At 39.9% G+C, this 13,395-nt stretch overlaps 1 protein-coding gene across 3 annotated transcripts in view; it reads left to right on the top strand.

Annotated features, from left to right (window-relative positions):
- The window catches only part of LOC148344487 (rabphilin-3A-like), a 25,914-nt gene extending 12,519 nt beyond the window's left edge, over positions 1-13,395 (top strand). Inside the window, exons 3-20 of one of the 3 annotated variants that reach the window (XM_088298708.1) lie at positions 2,620-2,709; positions 2,818-2,829; positions 3,063-3,194; positions 3,305-3,434; positions 4,442-4,525; positions 4,600-4,747; positions 4,865-4,903; positions 7,211-7,396; positions 7,490-7,672; positions 8,348-8,427; positions 8,734-8,808; positions 9,112-9,221; positions 9,318-9,444; positions 9,531-9,587; positions 9,678-9,832; positions 10,344-10,425; positions 10,564-10,660; positions 10,744-13,395. In XM_088298708.1, coding sequence (XP_088154834.1) covers positions 2,651-2,709; positions 2,818-2,829; positions 3,063-3,194; positions 3,305-3,434; positions 4,442-4,525; positions 4,600-4,747; positions 4,865-4,903; positions 7,211-7,396; positions 7,490-7,672; positions 8,348-8,427; positions 8,734-8,808; positions 9,112-9,221; positions 9,318-9,444; positions 9,531-9,587; positions 9,678-9,832; positions 10,344-10,425; positions 10,564-10,660; positions 10,744-10,874 — 1,887 coding nt within the window. In that variant the 5' untranslated portion in view covers positions 2,620-2,650 and the 3' untranslated portion in view covers positions 10,875-13,395. The remainder of the gene's footprint in view (positions 1-2,619; positions 2,710-2,817; positions 2,830-3,062; positions 3,195-3,304; positions 3,435-4,441; positions 4,526-4,599; positions 4,748-4,864; positions 4,904-7,210; positions 7,397-7,489; positions 7,673-8,347; positions 8,428-8,733; positions 8,809-9,111; positions 9,222-9,317; positions 9,445-9,530; positions 9,588-9,677; positions 9,833-10,343; positions 10,426-10,563; positions 10,661-10,743) is intronic. The other 2 variants (XM_088298718.1, XM_088298726.1) reach the window with 2 other exon arrangements.

The following is a 13,395-nucleotide window of genomic DNA, read 5'->3' as shown; positions in this document are numbered from 1 at the left end:
ACTCGTGCATGTCAGTCAACATGGTGCAACAGCTAATGAGCAGATCTAACCCGATGCCGGTGTTAGTTTTGGGAATGGGTGATTCCATAATATTTTCATTTAGTTTCCATACTTGGTCGAAACATGTAACTGTTCCTGACTTTTTTTTTAATTTCTATTACTCTTTCTTATATCCATAAATTTGCTATTTGAAATAACTTTAGTTTTGTGTCCCTGAAGACATGATGACTTCTGCTGGCGGGATGCTGCAGTGGCATCAAATATGAAAAGCCCACACCCAGTAGTCCAGTCCTACAGCTAGTACAGCAAGTTTGTTGCTATTTCTTGAGTCTCACAGGCAGAGCGCTGACAGATTATGGCCCACAAGGTACGCGCTCCGATGCACCATCCAGTGCATTAAAATGATCAGCCGAGTGCGAGAGAGTGTGATCTTACGGTCCTGGAATGATTGCATGGGAAAAACTGTTGACAGGAGAAAGCTATTGATTTTTCTTTTTCACATTTTCACTGTTCATCCCTTTACTGCTGTAGAGTGGCTGCACTCTCGCCGTCATGCACCATCACAATTCTCGACATACAATGCTCATGAGGATTTTGGTTGCTGCAGCCTGCGGGGCTTCACTGTATGGTGCTACTTGCCCTCAGGACATACAGTGTTTACACCCCACACATGGATCACACTTCTCCCAAAGGATTTTCTGGGGAAATCCTAACAAATGAAAGACTGTCAAAAGTAACATTGAGTTGTGTTCTCCACTTTTTTCAATTGATGCACACCGACAAAACCAAAACCTTTTCATTACGGGTTTTAAAAATGCGGGTGAAAACTCCTCAGCAACATTGAGTTTACTTTTATCTTTAGCATTGCTGAATTCATGAATTTCAAGGCTGAATTTCAATGCAACGCAGATTGCAATGCCCTCACGGCTTCAGTGGATCTGGAAATTATTCACTGCGTTTCACTTTTTATGCATGTTATGCTACAGACAGACTTATTCAAAATTTTATTCATTTTATTTCTTTAATTTCCACACTGTGTTACATTCAGTTGTTTAGACGTGATTTGGAAAGGCAACTATTACAACAACATTAACGTCCCATAGTTGAAAGTGGAAGTGAAAGCACAAGCAAAAATCGGGCATAGTTCACCACTTTTTGAATTGGCACCATTAGCAAATGGTCCAAGTGTTTAACAACATTTTCAACATACAATTGCAAGGAATAAAGAGATTTCACCATCTACGTTATCATTCGATTCAAATTCACAGAATTTGGAAAAATCTCTGTACGGAAGCAGCAATGCCCAGAACCAAAACTCAATGCCTGTGAAACTTTTGGTCCCTCAGGCAGCACTGCATTACAAACCAACATCCTTGTATAAAGAATATTGCCACATGAGCTCAGGAACCTGCCAGAAAAAAATCATTTCAATTGACATACTTTGCTGCTTCATCTTCAAATGCAAGTTAAAATTCTTCTATGCAAAGCGAAAGCCATATTTCAACCAAATGACAACGGCTTCTTTGGGCCTGAGCTCAACTGAAATGGACATAAGTAAAGTGAAAAAGTACTGTGGTCTGACGAGTGCACGTTTCACATTGATTTTGGAAATCATGAACCTTGTGTTGTCCGGCCCGGATTTTTATAAGCGCAAAGTTCAAAAGCATCTCAGATGTTGAACTTGAACTTGCACATCAATGAAGTAACCAATAATGCTGTAACTGTATGTACAGGTTTTGGAGCACCTATCTTGTCTTTGTAGTGTATTCAATTGAATATAGGTTGAATCAAATCATAGCATTCTGATTTTATTGATTTATTTGTTTTACACAACTTCATTGAAATTGGGGTTTGTATGTTGTTTATCAAATGTGTTCAAAACAATCCATTCACTGTTGGGTCAAGAGATTGCATATTGAAAGAAAAAAACTCCACAACTGAGCTTTATGCTGTACGGAACAGCTGTAGCCTTTTCTTCAATGTGTCTCTCATTCTCCTTCATAATGTTGTAACATAGGCCGTATTTAATTTCGATTTCTAAAACAAGCTGCTAAACAATGAGCTGTGTACTGTAAATGGCCCTCAGATTGGACTTTGAGTAAACCTATGCAACTGATTAAAAGGGGGGAGACGGGCATATCTTGCAATTGGTCGTTTGAAGCATGCAGAATATTGTAAAAGTGATGATAAGATGAATCGTTGATTTCTGTCCATTGTGGTGGTCATAAATGCGAGGTCCTCAATTATTCAATTTTGAATCATCCCTTTCATCAATCTGTAGCAATTAAATGCATCTGGTGGGTTGCCAATTAGAGCTCTGCACTGTTCTGGCCCATTTAGACCAAATGTCCTCTCTGATGACTGAGCAACCTGTAGTTGCAGTTAAGTCAATGCAGCGTAAGCACGAGCTAAAAACAATGAACTAGCTAAATGTGCGTACTAGAGGATTTAAATCAGAACTAATCATTGTTTTAATGACTTGACAATACTTATTAACCCTGCATACCCCCTCCCTCACACACTATTAATTTCCATTAATTAGACACAACAGAGTCCTAAATTTTCATGTTACAATTTCAATGTTATTGGACTTTCACGTTGCTTTCATCTGTCTTATAGAATGTGTTAGTGCTGCCATGACTGACAGGTGATGAGCAGCAGCTCAGATCGCTGGATGTCCAAGGACAGGCAGAGAACCATGCACGCTAGGTGAGCACAATAATCAGCACATGGAGTTGTCATTTGGCTGTGCAATCACCAAAGACTAATCCTTTGTCTCCACTTGCATCCCTCTATTGTGTGATTTGTGTGACACAGTGATAAAGAACAGTGAGTAGATAACACCTCTACTATCTGCCCCATCTTCCCTTTCAATGTATTTTGTGCCATTTGTAGACTAATATGAGATGTTTACATTGCACATGAAGCATTTGTATAGTCAAGGCATGTGTGCTCATTTAATTGTTACAAACATAGAATGTGACGTGTGCGCTAAGGCGCATGCGTGATTGATTTCATTAAAAAATAAAAATAAAATAAATTATCCACTGTTTGACCGACAGGGGCAATTGGACCAAGCAGCCAGGCCCGGGTCCTGGTTCTGCTCCAGAGTTGACAGATGAAGAAAAAGAAATTATAAATGGTGTGATTGCACGAGCTGAGAAAATGGAGGCCATGGAGCAAGAGAGGATTGGGTGAGACACTGAAAATCACCAGTGCATGGAAATCTGTTCAATCCACAGTGATAATTTAACTTGGTGATTTTGAAGCCAGATGCCATTTAAGTCAGGTGTTGCTTCTATAGGCGCTTAATAAACCGCCTGGACGACATGAAGAAGACTGTATGTGGGGATGGACTCTCTCGTTGTGTGCTGTGTGGGGAGCAGCTGGGGACACCTGGGGTCAGCTCAGTGGTGTGTGAGGACTGCAAAAAGGTAAGTGCGAAAATAACTACAAAAGGCGCTATCCCAGGAATTTGTGTGATGTGACTTACTACGTTAACATATTTGGGTTAAGGTCAAAATTCTGTTTTTCGAGTCATTCGTTATAACCCGTTTACATGGCTTGAGCGGACAGAGTTATTCATAAAAATTGCCTGTTCCCGCCCCTGCCTTTAAAAAAAAAAAAGTGTCTGAGATGCTAACGGCAGAGGTTTATTTAAACATCATTAGCTGGCTAATTTACTACTCAAATCCGCTTACCTTATTATGGTCTTTATTAATCTCCTTCTTATTATTCGTCTCCTTCTTTTTCTCTCCCATGAATGTGACCAATGCAGGTAAGTACGCACTGTTGGTGTTATAGGGATTCTGGTATTCCCCCCCCCCTCCTCTAATGGTATGCCCCAGTAGCAGGTGGGAGACGCGGGTTACGTGATGTCAGAATAAGAAAATACAGCACGCTTGAAGACACACTGCTGTCTCGCATCTCTTCATGCTCAAACAGTTGGTAGTTGCGCTTTTGACGCGTTCTGAGGCAATTTTTGTCATTTGCCCATTTCTTTCATAAAACGCCCGAGGGACGATTTGTGGGCTGGACTAAAATCAACCTCCGGCCTTTGTTAATTGATCCCTTTTTTTAAATTTGTCAACCCCCCCCCCAAAAAAATGGGCGTCCGGCCAGGCCAGAGGGCCTAGCTCTGCGTATTACTCAATTTATTGTATAATAAATTCATACAAATCCCCAGATACTGTACGCTATGCCCATGTAGGGTGAGAGACGCACAGGGATGACACCAGAGCATTCTCACCAGTCGTTAAGTAATGATACTACGCAATGCTTGTCTGTCAATATGACTTCACAAATGGGAATTTGTGACATTTCATACAGCTCTGTTTGATGAAGGCAACACTTCAGGATTATCATCATCATCAGCATCATTTAGTTAACTGTATACTATAAATGGCAGGCAGTTGGCTATTTTTGTTTTGTCGTTGCATAGAACATGTGTACAAAGTGTGGTACCCAGTGCAGCAGCAGGCCCCGTGCTGTGTGGCTGTGCAAAATCTGCAGAGAACAGCGAGAGGTGAGTGCGCCGAGCTAGGAAATGAACAACTTCCTATTAGGAAACCCATAACAGATGTTTTTTTTTTGTCTCAGGTGTGGAAGAGGTCTGGTGCTTGGTTCTTTAAAGGATTTCCCAAACAATTCCTTCCTGCACCTATGCCATTATCTAAACCCAAAGACCAACGAGCTCAGGAAGTCGCCTCCAAAGTCCGGGAGGAGGCAACTCCGCATCAACAACCTGGTGCGTGCAGCAGACTGCTGCTTTGAGTCCGTTTCAATCATTATTCATCTTTCAACTTGGGGCCTACTTGGAGATGCTGCAGCACACATTTTCAATTGAACATTTTCTCTCTCTCAGGTCAGAGTCAGCCTCCTGCAACTGACAACCAGGTTTCAGGCAAGTTAGCATCCGTTGATTACATGCATACAAGTTTTTTTTCTCTACATTTTTGTTTTCAACAGATTTGTTGCACCTGAGGGTTAAATACTTTAGCGGGTGTTACGACTGACTATACATTTTATGACTGACTGTGCTATTCCAAGACTTTGAAGCGAAGGTTCACTTTATAAAATTCAACAAATGTGAAGATAATGTTTTTAAAAGAGCATTTTGTTAGATTTCGTGACATGTATGGTTGCATTTTGCGATGCTTTAGCGAATGACCTGTGAAAGAACAGTGGCCTGGATTGTTGTAATTAATTGTTAATTGAAATGAACCAAAGAAAATTTGAAATGCATTTTTTTGTGTTAATGACAGATGAGGATAACCCTCAGCTAACGACAGTTATGTTGTGAATTCTTTATAAATCCCTCTACTTATTGGTCACATTATTAGGTACACTTTGCTATTCCAGGAAGGCTCTGGCCTGCAAAACCTCCTTAAATATTGATAACTAATTCAGTACAATGCTGGAGCAGTTGCTCTGAGAGATTTGTTAATGTCGACTTGATAGCATCTCACTTGATGTGAATGTCAATTTCCAACGCATTCCAACGATAATCTATTGGATACAGACCTAGCGACTGTCAATGCTCTATACAAGTAGTTAAAACCAGCAAAATAAATTTGAACATGATATTCTATCACGCTAGAGGCAGCCATCGGACAATGGAATACTGGTTAAGAGGGCATTGATAGCAAAAAAAAAAAAAAGGTGCCTGTGTTTGAACCAGGAGGTCACCAACCTTTTTGAAACTGGGAACTACAACTTCTTTCTGTACTGATTGATGTGAAGGTCTATCATTTTGATGCGCACACTTCTGAAATCACAAAATGCTGACCTCACAAACCTTTATGAAACTGATTCAGTAACTGGTTCAGTTACTGTGTTTCAAAGTTAAAGCAGACGTTTGCAATAGTCTGTTTTCATGAAGGACTACAAAAATCTATTATTTACTGCCGAGAGGTTGAAATCAGAAGATTTGTACAATTTGAATTCATACAAGGGCTCCAAAACTATTCCTCGATTATTGGAATAGTTGTTGATACATCGATTAATTTTGACAGCTGTAGAATTAACTCATAAAACATTTTACTCCAATAACATGGCGCTCCTTTGAATAAATCCCCTTTAAAAGAGGCATTTAAATATCAGGGTGGCAAACACCTCTAAAATATCCAGCTATCTATCTCAATATAATATTCAGACCTACTAATTATATCAGTTTTACTTTATTTGCATCAGTCAGCTGAGATTTAATGAGACAAGTTGAGCTGACACATGGCTGTTTTGATTTTGCCGCGCCTGTGCCAAAGGTTACTGTCTCCCCGGGGAAACAAGTTGTCGGCATGAATGTCATTTCATCAACATACTCATGAAATGACTGAAGATATTTACTTGTCTTGAAAATGTATTCATAAATGTTTCCGCTGCAATTTGCTCACAAACCCCTGGTTGGGAAACACTGCTCTACACTCCTTTGGTGTACAAGTTGTCTAGTAAATGCTATGACAAAAAGGTTTAGGGGTACACAAGACAAAAAAAGATTTGGAACCACTACTCCACACCACAGGTGTGAATTTCAAGGCCTGGAAGGCCCACTAAATCAAATGAAGTGTCTATTTCACATTTCTTGCCAAATGGATTTGTCCTTTTCATTTTGAGCACTATACAAAACAGGAAGGACTCATGCTTTACATTTTGACGCCATGATCCAATTGTATTTGTAGGAATCATTCAGTCAGCCAATATTTTACAATTTTTCTGTTATCCAAGTTTGGTAAAAATTCAGTTTCTTGTTGCTGACATACAGTAAGTGGACCTTTTTTTGCGTGAGCGTCTTCTACATTCTGGCTAGAGTACCTCACTTTTAATGAGTGCTCATTTGGTTTATTGTTTCCTACTTATCAGCTTTAACAAGTTTGATACACTCCTCTTAGCTCCACTAACCTCGATGTATTTTCAACCTGACTGCTGCTCAGAGCTCATACATGGGACACTGTCACATGACTTCCTGATAATAGAAGGAAGGAACTATGAACTATGCAATGGTTCCATGTTTGTACTGTCGTTGACTGCTGCAGCGTGTTGTACAGAATGTAGGTCAATGCCTTTGAACAAAAAGCTGCAACATCAAAAGTATCCAGAGAGGCTGGGGAGTTATTACGTATTCTGCTGCAGTGAAAGCCTGAAGTGCGAATATACACGTCTCCCTCCTGAATTGTGTGTGTTTGCATATATACTGTATTATGCCTATTTTTAGGAGCAGAGCTCAAGGGCCGTGCTGGTTACCCACCTGTGGCCCCCAAGCCGTCCGTTGTGCGAATGGCCACAGGCAATGCCGGGCCTGAAGAGGCAGAGCAGGGAAGCCCGGTGGTGATGAAGAGGATGGTGCCCGTTCAAAGCTCCAGGCCGCAGCCCGTTGTGACGCCATCTATGGCTCTGCAGGGTGAGGGGCAGCTGGGTCCCGTTCTCCCACGCACGCCCTAAATAACAGTCCTGAATATGAACCAATTTCTATATCCTGCATGTGTGTTTGTAGGTCAGGTGGGACGTGAAGGAGGTGCTTACTCTTCTGTTGCAGTCCCTTCAGAGCAGAGAGCACCTTCTGCTCTACGAGAGGACAGAAGGCAGCCGGCCGCTTACAGTGCTCCTCCTGCCCGACATCAACCTCCCCCTGCAGCCGAGGAAGAAGAGGTCAATGACTATGATTCTGATGAAGCCAGTGAGTACATCACGTGCAAGCTCAATTCTTTGGGGAAACACTGACTGACATGTTTTGTCACTCATTTCAGATAGTCACTTCATTGATTTTTTTTTTTTTTTCAATTTGCGGTCTGTTTTGAAGTTAAAAAAAAGTCTTAAGCCCATGGTAATGAATTTACATTTCAGACTCTGTGGGAACTGTAAAATTTGAATAATTCTGTAAAAGAGCAAACATGAAGTACTTTTTTGACAGCATCCATTTACTACTATAGACTACACAACAAATGAAATAAGCACCACAAGGGATTCAAGCAGGAAAATGTCTACTCAACAACGAGCTCAAAGGAGATTGTACAATGCTAAAATCCTAATTATGTTTATTTATCACCAAGTTTGATGATGCGATTGTTTTCTATAAGGGCAGAACTGTGCCTTCTTCCAAACTTGCAGTCAATGGCAAAATGTTACTCTTCCCATAATTATTTAAAAAGCAGACTGTCTCTTTAGTCCCTCATATCAATCAGTCAAAAAAGAAAAACAATAGTTTTAACTTATCCCAGAAGGGTTATTTGTTTTGCAGTAGAGGCCACAAAAACATTTAACAGAGCACGCGGTATGTTCTGTAATTACAATCCTGACACCAGAAGCATAAACCAAACAGTGAAGTGTGCTAATCTCTCTTGGTCTCTTTTAGCCACTTTGGGCTCTCTGGAGTTCAGTCTGATGTATGACCAGGAAAGCAACAGCCTTCATTGTAGCATCCTTAAGGCTAAGGTACGGCTCTCCTCATTCAGTTCTTGCACCAAGGGACTATTCTTTTCAAATTTAAGGCAGTTGTGCAAATAATTAATTAAGCAAACCTCCTTATAATGTGATCACATTCAAATGAAAATCATAGCATGTTTGTAGTTTGACAAATCCACTAATATAGTAATGAAGCTCTGAAAAATACTTATTTTGAATATTGTAAGAGTAATAATTTTATTTTAATTGCACAATTTATTTGAACTAAACCTATCCCCTCAAGGTTCTTTTACAACATTTTCTGCTTTTGACATGATTTCTCCTTTTCATCCCCAGGGCTTGAAACCTATGGATTCAAATGGGCTGGCAGATCCTTATGTCAAGCTTCATCTGTTGCCAGGAGCTAGCAAGGTTGAATAATTAAAATAAATAAATGATTTTAAAAAAATCTTTAAAAATATGCACAGTATGTCTTTCTCAATTAGCAAAAACATTGAGGGGAAAACGACTCAATGTTTCTGGCCTTCTGTAAGCTCAAGCCTGACACCTTGTGGTTATAAAAAAGTAAAATAATTTAAAAAAGGTGTGGTATTCAGAAAGCAACACTAGAATAAAGTTGCCATGCAGGCACGTCATATAAAAATGAGCTCAAAATCTCAAAGCATGCAACATGAGCCATTCGGTCTCCTGTTCTGATTTCCTCTTCATTAACAGTCAACCAAGCTGCGCACAAAGACCTTGAGGAACACCCGCAACCCTGCGTGGAATGAAACCCTCACCTATCACGGCCTGACGGATGATGACATGCAGCGCAAGACCTTCAGGTGGATACAGCAAGTCGTCACACTCATATCGCATTGCTAGTCTGTTCTCAATGGCCTTCTCATAATTTGTGGTGTCCTGGCACTGGCTTTGCACAGGCTGTCCGTCTGTGATGAGGACAAATTTGGGCACAATGAGTTCATTGGGGAGACCCGAGTGGCCCTGAAGAAACTGAAAATGAACCAGAAGAAAAATTTCAACGTGTGTCTGGAGAGAGTTGTTCCCGTGAGTGATGATGATTACCATAAGCATGCTTTCTTCTTTCTTCTGAATCCCTAACTGACCCGCTTGATGTGATGCCTTGCTCACAGACAAAGAGAACAGCGACCGCCGGTGGAGCTCGGGGCATTGCTCTCTATGAAGATGAGGTAGGTGTCCCTCTGTTTCCAGAACATGACAAAATGCAACACATTCCACTTATTATATATGTATCCTTTTACTCTTGCTGTGTTTTCTAGTCTGCAAAAGATGGCGGAGAAGTAGAGGAACGCGGTCGCATTCTTATCTCCCTCATGTACAACACGCAGCTGAACCGCCTCCTTGTGGGTGTGGTTCGCTGTGTTCATTTGGCTGCCATGGATGCTAATGGCTATTCTGACCCTTATGTCAAAATGTAAGTATTAGACACGTTGGCAATATCATATTCATGAGCAATTGGTTGGGGAACATTCCGAGGTGGAGCCCACCTCTCACGCAAAATCGGTTGGGATAGTTTCCAGCACACCCGTAGCCCTGATAGGGAAGCGGTATAGAAAATGGATGGAAATTGGTGACATGGTTGACATTCTTGAAAATATTGGTTGTTGGTAAGGACTTCAGTGCTGGGTGACGTGCGTTAAAGTGCATGGCATTTTTAACATTATTTTTCAAAATTATTATGAATAAATTTAGAGAGAAATTAAGTCATTTATATTTTGTAACAATAAATTCAAATTGTGGGCAACCCTTTTCATCACCAGTCTTTTTTTCTTTTTGTGTGTACAGTCTATCATAAAGATTTTTTTGGGTGTGTAAATGTACAATTTACCACAGCTGTAGTGAGTTGAAATGCTTTATATTGCTTTTGAAAGTTCTTGAATGTGACATTGCAAAAAATATTTCTAACCTGCTTCTATAATTGACAGAGTTCTGAAACCTGACATGGGCAAGAAGGGCAAGTGCAAAACTCAGATCAAGAAAAGGACTTTAAACCCTGAGTTCAATGAGGTCTGTAAGAGAATTGTTGGTAAAATACAAATATGTTTCAATTAAAAAAAAAAAAAAAGACTTTCCCAGATGACGACTGACCACTATTTGGATATGACAAATACCATAGTTGGAAATGTTGCATCTTTTCCATTTCAGGAATTCAGCTTTGACATTAAACACAGTGAACTGGCTAAGAAGACTTTAGATGTCTCTGTTTGGGATTATGATATCGGCAAATCCAATGACTACATTGGTGAGTATTTGATCAAAAAAACAATTGAGCTGTCTCATTACTGCCAAAATGAAATGAAATGAAATGAAATTCCATCCCTGCAGGTGGCTGTCAGCTGGGCATCACTGCCAAAGGAGAGAGGCTAAAACACTGGTATGAGTGTTTGAAGAACAAAGACAAGAGGATTGAGCGCTGGCACACTTTGATGAATGAGAATCACACCGCTAGTGATTAACTACCTGTTACAAACAGAGCATGAGCTAGAACATCCCCTGTCCTCTTGGTCTGCATTTACCTCTCTGTGCGCCTTTTATATAATCGCCTAAGTTTTGTTGTGTATTTTTTCACCACCTGCACAGGCACTGCTCCCATGCCTCCTTGTTGTCTTTTTCTTTTCTCTCCCTGTGCTGACTTGATCCACATTTGAGAGATGCACTATATAGACTAAGGTAACGAGATACTTACCAATCAATTGATGAATTAATCAAGAGTTGGGCTACAGCCTGAATCTGATTTTTTTTTTTTTTTATCCTAAAACCTTTCAGACAGTTCTATACTTAAAACTGTGGGAACAGTTGGGGAATGGACATTTTCCGCTCCAGCGTGGCTGTGCCCCAGTGCACAATGCAATGTCCATAAATACATGGTTGGATGAGTTTTGTGTGGAATAACTTGCACAAAGGTCCAACCTCAATCCATTAAACACTTTTGGGAACAGAGATAACGAGCCACCAGGCCCTCTCTCAGGTCCAACTTTAGTGATATCTGATCTCACAAACGTTCTTTTGGAGGAATGGACAAAGGAAAATCTCAGACGCACACCAATCTTTACAGAAAAGAAGTTAATTTTTACTTACGTGCTGTGATCATGTAGTCAAATATTTTTTCCGTATAGTTTGTCATGGTTAACATCAAGGCGCTTTTATTTATTAAAACAAAAACAAAAAGTCTCCAGGGTAAAAAGAAGGAAAATCTCAGTCCACACTTGTGACCTTTGTTCCCCCCCGAAAAATGCATTTGCTGGAGTCAAACGCATGGCTAAGTAAACAGGTGTCGCTCTAACCTCAAACGAAGCCAACCAAAAGCATGGAAAATAAAAACAAAACAAAACAGGAATCATACATGTGGTGTAGAAGTGCCGCTAAATTTAAGCTTTCTTCTTCCGTTCCTCCATTTTCTGAGATAACATGGATGAAATGATGAGTTCATTGATTCTGAAAAATACTTGTTTGTGTGGACTTAGCCAGCGATTTCATTTATGCATCCGAGACATGTAGACAAAGAGTTGCACAATTGTACAGTGGTATGCTGAGTCTGAGACATTGTTTGCTTCGTCGGCATTGAAAAAGAAAACCAATATGTTGTAGCACCAGGTCACAATCATTTACTGAGGAACCTAAAAGCAGAAAGCTTGCACCGAAACATTCACCACAATGTCTAGCGTATTAGTTTTGCTATCTGGTGTGATAATGACACACCTGATTATAACACTTGAATTATACAAGCATGCCAAACCACAGAAGTACGAGACAACACTGAACATAATGTAGATAACCATGAAGAAATGTTTACATACTGATACATTGCTCAGGTTAGGATAGAAATGTGACGTAGATGACTCATGAATATTTGGATCCACCAATTGTTAATTTGTGATTTGATGAGAGCACACCAAGGTAAATATTAGCTGTATGTACATGTGGTTACTTAATCTGTGACATTTGAGTTTGTGGTGATTAACATTCAGTCAGGTTTTCAATGTCAACTTTTACACTGAATGCACACGGTGTGTGTTCAGTCCTTAGCAAATTAGTCAGGAAGAAAAGGTGGAACGTTTTTTTTTTTTGTTTTTTTTTTTGTCATAAGTGTGTGCAGCCTTACCTGCATGCACTGTGCTTGTGACTCTCATGTGCCTGCGGCAGTTGTGGCCCACTCTTACCCCCACACACCATTTGCACAATGCAGAGTTATTCTGCCACTCCTTCCCAATTCATGGCTTTGGCGTGTATTCAATAATCACTGCAAACCAAGCAAAGCACACCTTACAAAGTGGAATGACCTCAACTTATACAGCTGTTTGCAAGTTATTCCAAGTACAAAAACAAGAAATTCTATGCATGAAGTTTATTGTGGTACAAGATATATACAGGATACAAATCTATATAAAAAGATATGTATACAGTATCTGTATGTAAATACAGTGTATGTATATATATATATATATATATATATATATATATATATATATATATATATATATATATATATATGAGAATAATCAATAGTAATTCTATTAATGTTTACATCTTCATATACAAGAGGCCATGTTCTGCATGACTATGGCATAACTTGAATAAACAGCTAAGCTGATTTGATAAGCATATAATCACATGGCTCTTAACGGGTAGCAGTTGCAGATTTAAGAGACTCACGTCTTTCATCATCTGTCTTGTTGTCTCTCCACAACATCTCTGCCCCCTGTGACAGTGTGCAAAGCACCTGCCAGTAGCATCTTGTATCTGATTCTATTTTGTGCTGCTTCGGCCGTTGTGGTCATTACATGAGATCAACACAAATCATGTTGGATTGATTGTTTGCTTTAAAACAGGAATCTCTCGGGTCATTGTGCCAATCTTGATCTCTGTTGTACTGTAAATAGAGTAGTGCATGCACTGGGAACATGGATGTTTGCACACAATGTTGCATGTAAAACTTTTGCAGAGGTAACACAGGTCAATAAAAGCAAATAAAATCAA

Source organism: Idiotropiscis lumnitzeri, chromosome 1 (assembly GCF_059441095.1).
Source record: "Idiotropiscis lumnitzeri isolate Australia: NSW breed Sydney's pygmy pipehorse chromosome 1, RoL_Ilum_1.0, whole genome shotgun sequence".
Taxonomy (NCBI): Eukaryota; Metazoa; Chordata; class Actinopteri; order Syngnathiformes; family Syngnathidae; genus Idiotropiscis; species Idiotropiscis lumnitzeri.
The sequence above is the reverse complement of the archived record's forward strand: the minus strand, read 5'-3'. Positions and strand labels throughout refer to the sequence as shown.